At 34.0% G+C, this 15,778-nt stretch overlaps 1 protein-coding gene across 6 annotated transcripts in view; it reads right to left on the reverse strand.

The window, feature by feature from the left end:
• The window catches only part of WDR41 (WD repeat domain 41), a 73,400-nt gene that overhangs the window by 56,124 nt on the left and 1,498 nt on the right, over positions 1-15,778 (reverse strand). For 3 of the 6 annotated variants that reach the window (XM_074282327.1, XM_074282325.1, XM_074282329.1), the window contains exon 2: positions 12,454-12,566. In XM_074282327.1, the coding sequence (XP_074138428.1) occupies positions 12,454-12,566 (113 nt within the window). Of the gene's footprint in view, positions 1-12,453; positions 12,570-15,778 lie in introns of all 6 variants that reach the window. The other 3 variants (XM_074282326.1, XM_074282324.1, XM_074282328.1) reach the window with 1 other exon arrangement.

Genomic DNA, 15,778 nt, shown 5'->3' on the forward strand with positions numbered 1-15,778 from the left:
GAACCACTGAGTAGTGATCCTACCAAAACATGTCCTGGAAGTTTTAAGATAAATCCCTGATAAGTATGTTCTCTTGCCATTTGCTTTTTTTCTCTCCTACAAACTTTTGATTTATTTAAAGTTCTGTTGAGGTTAATCACTTAGACCCAGAATTCAAGTATACTTACTAATATTCATGTTTAATTTTATAAGTTATTTCATGACTAAAAAATCATCCCACATAGTGCATTTATAATTTTTGCTGTTGTTCTTCCAGAACTTTCACCTGTAATTTAGAGTTTTAATACCTTAGACACTTGATTTTCTTTGTGGTTATTCAGTACACTTCCAAGCCAGGCCTGTAGCCCAGGTTTTTCTTCTCCAAAGTCCACATTCTATCCACTACATCATGCTTCCCATAGTGTTGATAATAATCAATTTTTGTTTGTAAAGAAAAATAGTCTGTTTATAATAATTGATAATGTCTCCTCACAAATGGAAATTCACTGATTAAAAAAAGAGAAATTTAAACACATTTAAATGTCTTCATTATAGAAATACTTTCATATTATTTTACAATTAACACTTTCCACTTTCTTTGTTTAAAAAGTAATATAATGGCAGAAACTACATGGACCCACATTTAACACCATATATCAAGATAAGATCAAAATGGGTCCAAGATTTAGTCATAAAGAACAAGATCATAAATAAATTAGAGGAACATAGGATAGTTTACCTCTCAGACTTGTGGGGGAGGAAGGAATTTGTGTCCAAAGGAGAACTAGAGATCATTATTGATCACAAAATATAAAATTTTGATTACATCAAATTAAAAAGTTTTTCTACAAACAAAACTAATGCAAACAAGATTAGAAGGGAAGTAACAAATTGGGAAAACATTTTTACAGTTAAAGGTTCTGATAAAGGCCTCATCTCCAAAATATACAGAGAATTTAATTTATAAGAAATCAAGTCCTTCTCCAATTGAAAAATGGTCAAAGGATATGAACAATTTTCAGATGATGAAATTAAAACTATTTCCACTCATATGAAAGTGTTCCAAATTACTACTGATCTTAATGCAAATTAAGACAACTCTGAGATACCACTACACATCTGTCAGATTGGCTAAGATGACAGGAACAAATAATTGGAGGGGCTGTGGGAAAACTGGGACACTGATGCATTGGTGGAGTTGTGAAAGAATCCAACCATTCTGGAGAGCAATCTGGAATTATGTCCAAAAAGTTATCAAAATGTGCATACCCTTTGACCCAGAAGTGCTACTGCTTGGCTTATATCCCAAGGAAATACTAAAGAAGGGAAAGGGACCTGTATGTGCCAAAATGTTTGTGGCAGCCCTTTTCATAGTGGCTAGAAACTGGAAAATGAACGGATGCCCATCAATTGGAGAATGATTGGGTAAATTATGTCATATGAATGTTATGGAATATTATTGTTCTGTAAGAAATGACCAGCAGGAGGAATACAGAGAAGCTTGGAGAGACTTACATCAACTGATGCTGAGTGAAACGAGCAGAACCAGAAGATCATTATACACTTCAACAATGATACGGTATGAGGATGTATTCTGATGGAAGTGGATATCTTCGACATAGAGAAGAGCTAATCCAATTCCAATTGATTAATGATGGACAGAATCAGCTACACCCAGAAAAGGAACACTGGGAAATAAGTGTAAACTGTGAGCATTTTGTTTTCTTTTCTTCCCAAATTATTTTTACCTTCCAAATGCAATTCTTCCTTTGTAACAACAACAAAATTCGGTTCTGCACATATATATTGTACCAAGCATATACTATAAGATATTTAATATGTATGGGAATGTCTGCCATCTAGGGGAGGGGGTGGAGGGAAGGAGGGGAAAAATTTGGAACAGAAGGGAGTACAAGGGATAATGTAAAAAAAAAATTACCTATGCATATGTACTGTTAAAAATGTAATAATTATAAAATTAATTTTAAAAAGGAATATAGATTAATTTTTAAAGCTGCATTTTAAGAAATTCTATTTAGAAATTTCTATGTGTCTACTGGGAAAGTTTTTCAGTAAAATGGGATATGTTTTAAGGATCATGAAATACCAATATTAACATTCAAAATTTTGAAATTATGATAAAATGTGGTAGTGAAATTCTCTATCTCCCTTAACTTTTATCTGTCAGAGGAAAATTATTAGAATTATAGAATAAGAACTTTGGAGAAAAGAGACTTTACAGATCATATAATCTAATCATTTCACTTCACAATGGAGATGTATCTATACTGTTTATGTAAGTAATCACAAATTCAGAAAATAAGCAAATAAATATGATTTTTTTAAATGTATCCAAAGCTAGACAGTTAAACTTTGTTTACTAAGCCAGTAAGGCAATTATATAAGTACTTAACTAAAGTAAGAGCAGGGCCCTAACAATATTTTTTTTAATTACTTGTAATGGATCTCAAATTTATTCAGTATAATTAGAAAGGCAGGTCTTACTGTGGAAAGACATTAGATTTGGGTTCCACAAATTTAGGTTTAAATCCAGTCTCCTCCATCTACCTGTGTGACCTTGGAAAACAGATCATTAATCTTCCTTGTTGGCTATTTCCTAATGTGTGAAATAAAGGGATTAGATAGTTCAAAGGTCCCTTCTATCTTTAAAAAAAAAAAAAAAAAAAACACTATAATCTTATGATCTGAATTACATTGAAAAGGGAGTTTAACAATGGGTATAAAAATGCAAGATTCATGCCACAATTTCAATTTAATGTAAGGACAAACTTTCAAATAGTTAGAGGTCTTAAAAAAAAAAAAAAGAATGAGCAGCTATGAATCAACGTGCACGTCTGTGGCATATGGTACATGTATTTTCCTTAGACAGTTATAATATTTTGTATTTGACTTGAAAGTTTTGAAGCTTGATTACTATATTTCTAGGTGATTTAAACCTGGAAATCATTTCTATGGGCATACTACAGATTTTCTTAAATCCACTGACTTCTTTTTTTAAAGCTGTAGGTGATGTTATTTTTTTTTTTAATTTCAAGGTCTTCATAGACTATCAACAACCTTTCTATTTAGCACCATTACCCATCTCTATATTTTAGTTACTCCCCTACCCATACTCTATGTTTTAGTCAAGTTAGTCTTTTTCTATTTTTTATATATCTATTATTTCATCTTCTCCTTCTATATTCCCTCCAAACCACCAAATCACTGCTTCAGTAGCCATTCTCCACACATGAAATATATTCCTTCTTCATAGTCACTTCTTTTTATTATTATTATTATAGCTTTTTATTTACAAGATATATGCATGGGTAATTTCACAGCATTGACACTTAGGGCCCTAATAATATTAAGATGTTTTCAGGATCATAAGGGTTTTAGATTAATAATGATTGATTTTTATTTAAAACCTCTTATCATGTTAATTAAGGTTATTCTGAATTGTTTTCTTTATTCATAAGCACTATTAAATCAGCCAACTTTACATGATATTCATACTTAGGGAAAGAGCTTTAGTCTTTTACTCATATCATAAAAGAAATTAAATACTATCACTGAGATTAAATCAAGAGAAATATATATAAAATAGTAGTATGGTAAAGGATTCTCTATAACAGTGGGGCAGCTAGTTGGTACAGTGACACCATCCCCTACAGTCAGGAGAACCTGAGTTCTAATACAACCAAAAACAATTAATACTGCGTAGCTGTGTTTTCCTGGACAAGTCACTTAACCTCAATTGCCTCATAAAAAAAAAAAAAGAAAGAAAGAAAGAAAAGGAAAGAAAGAAAAAGAGAGGGGCGGGTAAAGGATTCTGTATAACAAAGCTATTTCTATGTTCCCATGGAGAATCCAGTGAATAACATTTTCCTAATCCAGTTGAAATGAAGTATACATGATAAATAGTTCTGAATGTCAGATGCTTTAAGTCACTCCTTTCAGTTTCTCCCTAAAAAGAGTCTGATTATATGCTGTTTTCTAATAAGTAGTAAAGAAAAACTAAACTCTTAATATTTTTGTCCTTTTATCAAATAGCAATTACTCTTCAATTCCCCTCACCTGCACCCAATTTAAATAATCACAACCAACAAAAACAACCACCCTAAATTCTCAACCTAGGAACCAAAAAAGGAAAAGAATATCAAACAACATCACACACTAGCATAGAAAAGACACTGGGAAAAAATATGTAAGCAATGTGTTCAAGGTCCTTCTGGAAGAATGATTGAGGCAAGGTCACAGCTAATAAGCAATAAGACTGGATCTCAGTTCTTCTCCTAAAACCAGTATTATTTTTCTTACTCTGCTCTACAACAAACTATGCCTTCAGATTGTCCTCAAGATCTTCATCAGAGGCAGCACCAAATAGCGGAAAGAGCCAAGAATTTGTAGAATAAAAATCCCACTTTTGCTATTTAGACAAGTCACTTCAACTCTGGGACTTCAGTCTCCTCTGTAAAATGAGGCAGCCACCCCAGAGTATGGTCCAGTACAATCTTGTGATTACATATATTACGTTTTCAAAGCATTTTCACACTTCATCAAGGACAAATGAACTTGGATCAGAATTGATGGGATTGGGATGGATCAATATGGAAACCTCTGTGCTTTAAAAAATCCTCCTCTTTCATGGATTCTGTCATAAATTCTTATCGCTTTAATAACAATATTGCCTTACTGATGGTTGCTAATCAGAATGTCTTTATTAGCACTGAAATTATAAATAATCCAAAGAGAGTATGAAGTAGTCAGTCTCTACTATGTATAAACAGTAGTATAAAGGATCTCAGCAAGTGTATATATAAGCAGAAAGGATGTTAGGCAAGCATTTATCGCAAATTAAAAATAATATTTCTCTGGCATGGATCTTATTAAAAATCAAGACAATAATCCAAAGTGTTGTCTCTGTATTAGATCAAAGAGAAAATCACACATCTGATGGAACATGGATCCATCATGGAACAGAGAGGCCAAACATTACCCCCACTTTATAAAAAAATAGTATCAGGAGTAAACTGGTTTGTCCAAGATACTCTTTCCCCTACATCACTCATTGTATTACAGGGGCCTAACAGAGTTTATGCAATTTCCTTCAAAGCCTAATTCACAATTAGAGAAGCCTTTTGACACTCTCCAAATTTAGAGCACTATATAAACCCGGACTAACAGTAGTCTATTTGTTGTTACTCTTTTAATATAATTCTCTAGCCAGTCATTTTGGATCCACTATAACCAGGTCACTTATTACTAGCTTGACAGTGAGACTATCCTATAAAATAGAAACAGGGTTGTTATAAAGAAATTACTATATTGCATTCAATATTATCAAGTTTCCCCCCAAAATGGACAGAATCACTAGCCATCCTAGAGGCACATTTTGTTTTTCATTCTAGTGTTTCATGGGTCACCTGATTCTTTTCCAGTCATGATCACCATCCTCCATAACCTTGTCTGTTTCCTGGAGGAGCAAGGAATGGTCAAATGAGCAACAAAGAAAGCTATTCTTAAAATGTGTTATGAACTCAGTTTAGTTTAATGTGTCAAATGCTGGAGTATTACATGCAATTTTAGCACAGTCCATTTTTTGGAAGACTCTTGCTGAGGCTTAGCCTTCTTTAGTGATCTTCCAATCAATATGACCCTCACTTCATGTTCAAAAATACAAAAGAAGTGAAGAAAAAGGCAGCTGTCTGTTAGGTTGATACAGGATTTATTTAGTATCTTCAAAAACCAATCTGAGAAAATTTTCCACTCACTGATTTTAGCTGAGCCACCGAGAAAACAAGAAAATCCTTCTGCAAAATTCTCAATAAAATGATATTATCTAAAGACCTGAAGCGTGAAACCTGGATTACAACAGCTGACAAAATCTAGAATCGAATGCCGACAAAAACTAAATAAAAACATAAAAAGTGTAACAATATTAATTTTATTGAGAAAATCAAACAAAAGATATTTTCTGCAGTTTGACAATGCATAAACTACATCCTTGACACAAAGACTAGAATAAGTGCAGATAGTAAATGACAATTCTAAAGTATTTGATTAAACTGAGATTAACAACACTGAGTTCTTAATGCAACTTGTATTATACATTTGTACTGTCTACACATTTTCCTATGTCTTACTGCCAAGCATGACTTCATGAGTATTTACTTTTAGGGTCCTGCAGAAACTAATTTTAACAGATATTAGAAAGTAGACTGAAATTATTATTGTTTCCCTATCATAAATTTGGGATTTTTCAATAGCTACCCTTTGCACATCAGTGAAGCCCTAAAAATTGTACTTTGTTAAAAACATAATTAAAAACATAACATAATATTCTATAAAAACAAATGATTGTCAAGAAAATTTCACAGTTAATTACATATATAATTTAATGGAGTAATTTCCTGAGCAAACAGGATCTCTCAGATAAAAATGTCTATAATAAATTAAATTTCTAAGTATTAGTAATGCCACTTTATAATACTTCTAAAGTGGTTTCCATCCTGTAAATGTGAGTTCAGATTTTGTAAGTTTATATTTATTCTATACTTCATAACTGTGGCAGAAAAAGATATTTATTTATTTTTATGGCCAATATTTACATAATATTCTTAATTTTTTTAGAATTGTCTCATTTGATCCTCACAACTCCATGAGTGTATGCTGTAATTATGATTTCCTTGTCACAATGAGGGAAGTGAAGCTAAGAAAGATGAAGTGCCCTGCCCAGTCACAGAGTCAAAAAGTATTTAATGAGTGCTGACTAGGATAAGCCTGAAACCCTGTCCTCTGTTGATTACAAATCCAGTGCCCTGCCTCTGATGACTAACATGAACTAAAGGTAAATAGTTCTGGCTTGGAGCAAGAAGGCCCAACACTGATGTCCTTATGTTATTTCTGTAAAGCGCTACCATCTTATTGAACTACAAGCATAAAGTAAATGCCCAATGACAGCTATCCTCTCTGTCAGCCTAATCACCATTCCTTCTTTTGATTATGAATTATAAAAATGTCCACAAGCCTAGGCCTACAATGATCATGAAGGTTGTATAATCCCATCCACCTGTTTAACTTCATAATACTATGAAATAAAAATGAACAGAATTCCATACAACTTAAATATCCCATAATATGATCAAAGATTCCTGATTTCTTCAATTAAGTCAAATCATGACAAAAGGACACTATAACAACACATCAATTACTCAGCATCTAAAACCTTCAGACTCCTACATCCAATGTATAGTTTATAAATTCAACAATCTTGTGACCTCTGAAGTGGATATTCCCTCCAACAGTGCAGATCATCATTCATCCTTGCCTCTTCAAATGGCCTCAAATATTACTAGCTGTGTGACCCTGGGCAAGTCACTTAACCCTGTTTGATTCAGTTTCCTCATCTATAAAATTATTTGGAGAAGGAAATGGCAAACCACTCCAGTATCTTTGCCAAGAAAACCCAAATGGGGTTAATAAATACTGGAGATACAAATTGAGAAGCTCTTATGCTAATAGAAAGAGATTTCAGTGCAGAGAAGAGGGAAATGCCATCCCCCTACACCCATCCCCATTCTTAGGACAAAAAAGGCAGGACAAACAAATGGTCCATTGGTGTATCAGGGGTTCTCAAACTATGGCCCGAGGGCCAGATGCGGCCATCTGAGGATGTTTATGTGGCCTGCAGGGTTATGGCAAATGGGCTGAGGGGCGGAGACAGAGTGTGAGTTTTTATTTTTACTATAGTCCAGCCCTGCCAGTCTGAGGGACAGTGAACTGGCCCCCTATTTAAAAAGTTTGAGGACCACTGATGTAGATAGTAATCCAACTTGACTGGAATGCAGAAAGGAGAAAAAAGTTTGTTTCAAAACATCTTAAGTATTGTTTTGATTAATAAAACCATGTCCGTTCATTAATATGAATCACCTAGTAATGTCAAGTACCGAGATGGTGAAGTTACAAACAAGCTGACTCCGAAAGTCAGATAACAGGGATATGTTACTGAGAGAAAGTCCAGAGGAATTGGATGTTTCTGGCCAGAAGCAGGCTTTACCTCTCTGATGGGAAGAGGGAACACTAGGACAGAAGCAGACAAGCTTTATGCTGTTAGTTGGTTGCAATTCAGTTCCCTTTAGGGTTATGTCATTTTTTACATGCTACTCCTAAAGGTGTTCCCCCTTCTTTCCCCCCATATTCTGTTAATGAGGTTCTAATTCTAATCAGGGTGTGTCCCCTTATATGCATGAGGCTTATTAAGCAAGTGAAATAAAGAAAAGCCTTTTCCTGGTCCTTGATTCTGGTCAGGTTAAACCAGTTTCTAGCCTAGATTTCTTTACCTAAAGTTTGGAGCCAAGTGAATTTCTTCTCCTGAAAACTCATTGGTCAAAGATATTTATTATATTTCCTTGAGGCTTACAACATTCTGGAAACAGCTTTTCAGTATTTCTCATTGTCTGCTCACAGTTCCTGAGGAATTGATTTTAACTGTTCTGTGGAAACTTAACCCTAATTTGTCTCTCACAGTGAGAATTTTCTTTTCCCAGTCCTTCAGTAGCTGTGGCTGCTGAGAAGATAGGGCTGCACTTTGCCAGTTAAGAGTCAAGAAACATTTATTAATCCTTTATTCAAATGTACCAGGTTTATGTGATGATATAAAGAAAGATAAAAACATAATACCTATTCTCAAGAAACTCACATCATAATAGGGGAGAAAATGTGCAAATAACTAGGTATATACAACAGGGGAGAATACAAATAATTAGTATATACAAGATAAATGCAGAGTAGATAGAAGAAGGTAATATCAGAGGGGAAAGCATTGGTAGAGGTAAGGGGTAGAGAGGCCTCCTGCAGAAGACAGAATTTAAGCTGGGTTAAAGGAAGCCAGGGAAAATAAGAGCTGAAAATAGGAGAGCGGATAACTCTAGGAATGAGAGCAACCAGAGCAAAAGCACAAATTTGGGAGACATCATGGGAGAGGAATAGGAAAAGGGCCAGTGGTATAGCCGGATTACTGAGCATGTACAAGGGTTGAACTTGAGAAAACTGAAGAGACCTCAGAGGCAGCTGTCAGGTCACTGTGAGTATTCCCCTGGACAAAGGCCACTTCAGCACTGGACATCTGCTTCAACCATTTTGTATCTGCCATACATCTCTCTCCTTCCCTCTGACCACTTACAATGTTTGACTCTTCAGAAATCAGGGTACTTGGTGCAGAAAATGTAGATCTTTCTACAGGGAAACAATGTGGTGTTGTTATGGACATGGCACAGTTTCTTAGTTTCAATCCAGTCCACTCTCTTTCCCTTCTCCAATTCTGAGTCCAACTCAAGGTCCAACTCTACACACAGCTTCTGTCTCAATTATTTCTAATGTACTTAATCTGTTACCAAATACCATAGAGCGTGACATAGCATAGGGAATTGGTATTTTTCATCTATAAAGTTCTTCCTATATGGATTCCTAGACCAATCTCTTATATGTAATCATGGATTTCACTGAAGAAATCCGATAATGTTCTGGAGCTTGATTAAATCAGGATAATGACATTCACATCTAGAGTCCCTCACCAACAAAAGGGAAGGAAGGTCTGCTTCTACATGGATCCTGAACATGATACCTTCCATTATAGTGAAAGATGCCTTTAGCAACCATACATCTTGTTTTATGCCAAAGAATCATCAAGCAATGTTATTTATGTAACTGCATTTATCATGGAATCTTGTAGAACAAATCATGAAGGAATTCTTGCTAGAAGACAATCATTAGAGACATGTTTTGCTATATTGTGCCAAATACTTTTTGTAATTAAACAATGTCTTTCAGACAATTGTGACTGTAAAAATATAATCTGCAACAGAGAATCATTAACTAAAAGATGTCTTGTTCCCTTCTCATATTTCCATCTAAAAAACTTCTCAAAGGATTGTTTGGTAAAACATTATAAAATTGCATTTTGGTTTGGAAAGTGAACCCATCCTATCTTTCAATAAGAGTATAAAAGACAGCAAAATCTTAACAAAAGGCTAAGAAAAATGTTCAACCCCATTCTATTTCTACGACTTCCATAACTCCATACTATGGAGAAAACATTGCACCATGGGGCAAAGAATGCCTCAAATACTTCAAAAAAGCTGCTTCACATCTCTTACATTCTTTCAGAACAAGATTTCTGCCTGAGTGCTCCTAGAGACACACAATATTAAACTTGCTGCCTTAAAAGGAAAATTAAAATGCTATAAACTCCATTATATAATTGACCAAAATTTAGTAAGCTCCAACTGTATGCCAGGACATAGGCCCTACAGATACAAAGATAGATATGACACAGACCATTCCCTGATGGAGAGGAAATTAATTTGAGACATTGAGTACAATTGGTATTTTCAAAAAACTTAGTTAAGAAAGGAGGGGAGATGGGAGTTGAAAAAATGTTCTAAATCATTATTGATCAGAGAAATGCAAATTAAAACAACTCTGAGGTACCATTTGAACCTCTCAGATAGCAGGAAAAGGTAATGACAAATATTGGAGGGGATGTGGGAAAACTGAGACACTGATACATTGTTGGTGGAACTGTGAATGGATCCAATCATTCTGGAGAGCAATTTCTAACTATACCTAAAAGTCTATATATAAATCTTTGATCCAACAGTGTCTCTACTGGGTCTAAATCCCAAAGAAATTATAAAAAAAGGAAAATGACCCACATGTGCTAAACTGTTTGTAGCAGCTTTATTTTTTTGTTGTGGCAGGGAACTGGCAACAGTGGATGCCCATCAGATGGAGAATGGAGAATTCCTTGTGCAGCATGATAAACGTGGAAATATATGTAGACAAATTGCAAGTTTAACCTATATTAAATTATTTGCTGTGTAGGGGAGAAGGAAGAGGAGGAGAGAGGTAGAAAAATACAGAACACAAGGCTTTTCAAGGGTGAATGTTGAAAACTATATTTGCAGTATTTTGAAAAATAAAAAGCTATTATAAAAAAGGAGGAAAGAGAAGGTAATTAATGAGAACAGTAAGATATAGTACTAAAATCCTCTTGAATAAAATATTCTTGGATGATTCAGAGTATACTTCAAAACTAGAAAGTCTCTCAGGATCATTATCATAAATAATTTTTATCATTATATTTAGAGACTTTTACGTGGATAAGACAGGATTGACTCTAGTACTCCAAATATCAGAAAACAAGTTTCTCCCTAAGCATTCAGATCATTTAGGTGACCTTTATCATAAAGATTGTTGATCTATAAATAAGGCTAATTTTCAAGATATAAGAAGCCATGTTATAAGACTTATTTTATTTTCAGAAATCTCATTAACAAATGTAAAAATAACATAGAAGGCTTGGGAATACCTACCAGGATGAGAACTCCATTCCTACTGCATCTTACTGTGACGATGTTTCCCTCTAGGTAATATGAACTGTGGCAGTCTAGAAACCTAAGTTTACTAATATTTCCAACTCTTTTCTCAAATTTCAACATAAAGTAGAAAAATATTTCTATCTTTTAAAAAGGTCAATATCTAATTGAGCCATGGATGGTCTGTGGCTAAGGTTCTCAATGTTTGCTATTGTTTGGAAAAAGAAAAAGGGAGGGTTGGCTCTAAACAATGATAGAGTAGGTAGTTCTCGATATACTAAGATCTGATATGTCAATCACCTAGCATTTCTGAAGCACCTATTACGTGCTGTTCAACTTTCTAATAAATTACAGGGTATACAAATAAATGCAAAAAAACAGTCCTTACTTTGATGCAATTCACCATCTAATTTGCCAGAAACCCCCTAGTCCCAATTGCTATTACATTATATACCTGATGATATGACATTATAAGCTCCAAAAACATGTCTTATTTAAACTTTGTATCTATCTCTTCAGCACCTACAATAGTGTTCTACAATTGGTAGGCTCTTAATAAATATTCAATTAATCAATAACTAGGGGCTAAATGTCATTGACTTTGTCATCCATTAGCCAAAATACAAATTATCACCCATTACAAGTCCATTGCACTTTTGAAACATTTCAATAATGAAACAGAAACTCTGTTAGAAGTTCTTAGTGACTTCTGGAGAGGCCTCCAGAGACATTAGAAAAATTTACACAGTAAAGATGATCTACATTAAAGAATGATTTACATAAAACAGAGTATATAGATCCTTAATTATCTTGCTACTACATTTATTAGAAAGGCAAAGTTGTACTCTTGTAATATATAATCTCTTGGTAAGTATTATATATAATTTGGCTATAGCTACTTTACAAATGCTTGTTGAATCGAATATTATAATTATATAGAGGAAACTGGATGGTAAAATGTGCATAACAGTCTAATTCTATTTCCAAATGTTATTATCATAATAGATTTAGAAAAAGCTGGGTTAGTTTCTGCAGCACTTCTTGTTAGGTTCCTCAAAAGTTCTTTGTAAACAATACATAAGAGAAAGTTTCTTACCTGTAGTCATCTAATTGTACTAGAAACCGTACAATGTCATGATGTGCTTTCAGTACTAGCAGTTCAGTGTAGGGATTCTGGGTTTGCTCCTCATTTATTGTCTGTACTGGAGACTTCTTGGAACCCCCCCAAAAAAGAAAAAGGATGATTTATGATTTAAGAATAAATGGTGAATGCTATGTATAGCCTAAATACTGACATTCAGAATACAAAGTTTAAAAAAATCACAGGAAATCATGTTCTAATATGGTACATCACTCTCTCTAACCTCAACTGAAGGATTGCTGACTTTAAAGAATGCATTTTTCCCTATCTATTAACAAATATGTGCATTTAAGTCATATTAATAATGCCATAAAGAGCTGCTTGTGGGGTGGCTTCTATAGAAATAAACTTCTTGTGATCAGATATGAAAAATTACAATACATCAGTAAGAATCAGGGCTTTATATATTCAACATCTCATATACAGCCATTTATTCCAACTCAATTTAGGTAAGAGTTGTTAGTATGACTTATCCAAAATCTATACATATTAATAACACATGTCTATAATTTACTCAAAATATACATAATTTCCCCGAAATTTAGAAATTGCAATTTTTGTACACTAAACATTACAGCAGAAATAATTATTTTTTTTTATTCAAATGGGCAACCAAATAGACATATTAAGTAGTCATGGTAGCAAAACTAATTAAAAACTCAGGAATCAAAATCCAGAATCAATATTTCTGAGGTTTAGTTCTTTTTTTTTTTTTCTTTACAAATCCTCTGTCCTTGTACTGATGAAATAATGAAATGACCAAAATTCAAAACAATGTAGAAACATTTTCTTCTCTACCCCTAAAAATAAGAGTTGACATTCTCTTTTGACACTGTGAAGAAATGAATCATTTTTGTGAATTGGTGAGTCATACTAATATGTGTAGGATATATCTATATATATAAAAGTATATATATATATATATATACACATATAATATAGTTACATATATATAACTATATAGTTATAGCCCAGTATATATTTATTTGTGTGTGTATATATATACATATAATATAGTTACATAGTTTTATATATATATATATATACATATATATGTATGTATATATATTTATTTATAGCCCAGCTTCTTAATCTGTAGGTCACAACCCTACATGTGGTCTTATAAATGAATGTGGGGGACATGAAATTGTGATGTATTAACAGTAAATGTTTAATTTGTATATCTTTATACCTAAGGTCATATAAAAATTTCTCCAGTCATACATAGAAAAAGTTTGCACAGTGATCCCATGTTCGTATGGACAAAGAGCAAGACCCACTGATTTTTTAAATATTAGTTTGTGTGGAATTATAAACCTACCAATGGATCAATCAGAAACACCAAAAACTGGTCAGAACCTGTGTCTACAGCATCCTCAGATTAAGGTGCTATTTTGGCCCAGGGAAAAATGGGCCTAAGCAATACCTACCTCCAAAGCTTCATTCCACCAGAGTAGATAGCTAACAAGTACCACAATCAGTGAGTAAATAATTTTCCAGCATTATTCTTTCTTATACCAACTATGTTACTTGCTTCTTCAGTTCTCATCCTTTTAGACCCATCACAACTTGCTACATTCTCCTCCTGGATATCCTTTGTTCTCTTAGTTTTCATGACATTCCTCTCCCAACTCCCATTTTTTACTTATCTGACTACTCCTGGCTCATCATCCTTATCATGCCTCAACCACAACTATTCCCTCTTCACTTGTCTTTCTCTCTCAGTGACTTTATCAGTTCCCATGAGTTCAGATATCACATACAGGTAACAACAGATTATCTATATACAGCCTCTGTCCCTCAATTGAACTTCTGCTCTAAATCCCTGTTGGGCATTTAAAATAGATATCTTAGAGAAATCTCAAATTTATCTTATCCAAAAGAGAACTTATTTTCTTTCCCTCAAACCCACCCCTTCCAAACTTCCCAATTTCTGTCAAAAGTACCATTGTTCCAATTCCCTAGGTTCATAATGGCAGCATTATGCTCACAGTTTTATTTTCCTCTACCTTACATGTCCAATCAATTGCTAAATCTTACTTTTCTCAAATCTGACTCCCTCTACTACATGGCAAGTATTGGCCCTTAATCAATTCTTAGCCAGATGACTGCAAAAATCTTCTAATTGGTCTTCTTGTGTCAGGCCTCTCCCCACTAAAAACTGGTCTCCATACAGCTGCCAATATAATATTCCTAAAATATAAGTAAGCCTGACCAAGTCATTCTACTATACAACAAACTCCAACAGTTTCTTGCTGCCTTTAGATTCACAAGTCAACTTTTTCTGTTTGGCTTTAAAATCCCTTCATAACCTGGCTCCAACCTATATATCCAACCCCACATTATTCCCTTTCTCTCAACTCCACAGACCAGCCCAATTACCTTCTCTGTTCCTTAGCTATCACCTGTGAATGGAACACATTCTCTCTTCATTCACAGAATCCCTCACTTAAAGATATAATTCAAGCAATAATTTCTCAATTAAGCCCTTCCCAAGACTTTCAATTGCTAGTGCTTTAACTGCTTTATATTTAATTTTAATGTGTCTCACATGAAAGTTCCTTGAGAGCAGGGACTTTGTTTAACCAATTGATTCATGTTGGGGAATTCTGGTGGCTCGACCCACTTGGAAGTTCAGGAAGAAATAAGATATAGCCATTTCCGGTTGTTCTGATCCAAGTCTGCCCACTGGACCCAGATGGCTCTGGAGGGGAAAGCCCTCCCTCACTTAAATCCAATTCATTTGCATATCATGGTATCACCCCTAATGTCATGGTCCTCTGAAAATGAAAGACACTGGGGGGAGGGGAAGGAGGGGAAAAATTGGAACAAAAGGTTTGGCAATTGTCAATGTTGTAAAATTACCCATGCATATATCTGGTAAATAAAAACTATTAAAAGAAAAAAAAAAAAGGCAAGTAATTTAATAGGAAAAGGGAAAAAAAAACCTTGTGGAAAATAAAATAAGCAATGTGTGCTTCAAAAAAAAAAAAAAGAAAAGAAAAGAAAAAAGAAAAAGAAAATGAAAGACAAAAACCATAAGACAGAGGCAAGGCTTACATCTCAGGACTAGTCAAACTTTTGATCTTCCAACCAAATCAATGATGGCTTTGTCCAGGGATCTGCCATTACAAATACTGAATGACTCCATTTTAAGCACCGCCAGCAAGAAATAAGACAGTCTAGTTAAGTGAGAACTGTCATAAGACTTATATGTGGATTTTTTTATTTTTAAACACACTTAAAATTCCAACTGAAAAGTTGAGCAAATTAGGAAATG

This window comes from Sminthopsis crassicaudata, chromosome 1, assembly GCF_048593235.1.
Source record: "Sminthopsis crassicaudata isolate SCR6 chromosome 1, ASM4859323v1, whole genome shotgun sequence".
In the NCBI taxonomy this organism is placed as follows: Eukaryota; Metazoa; Chordata; class Mammalia; order Dasyuromorphia; family Dasyuridae; genus Sminthopsis; species Sminthopsis crassicaudata.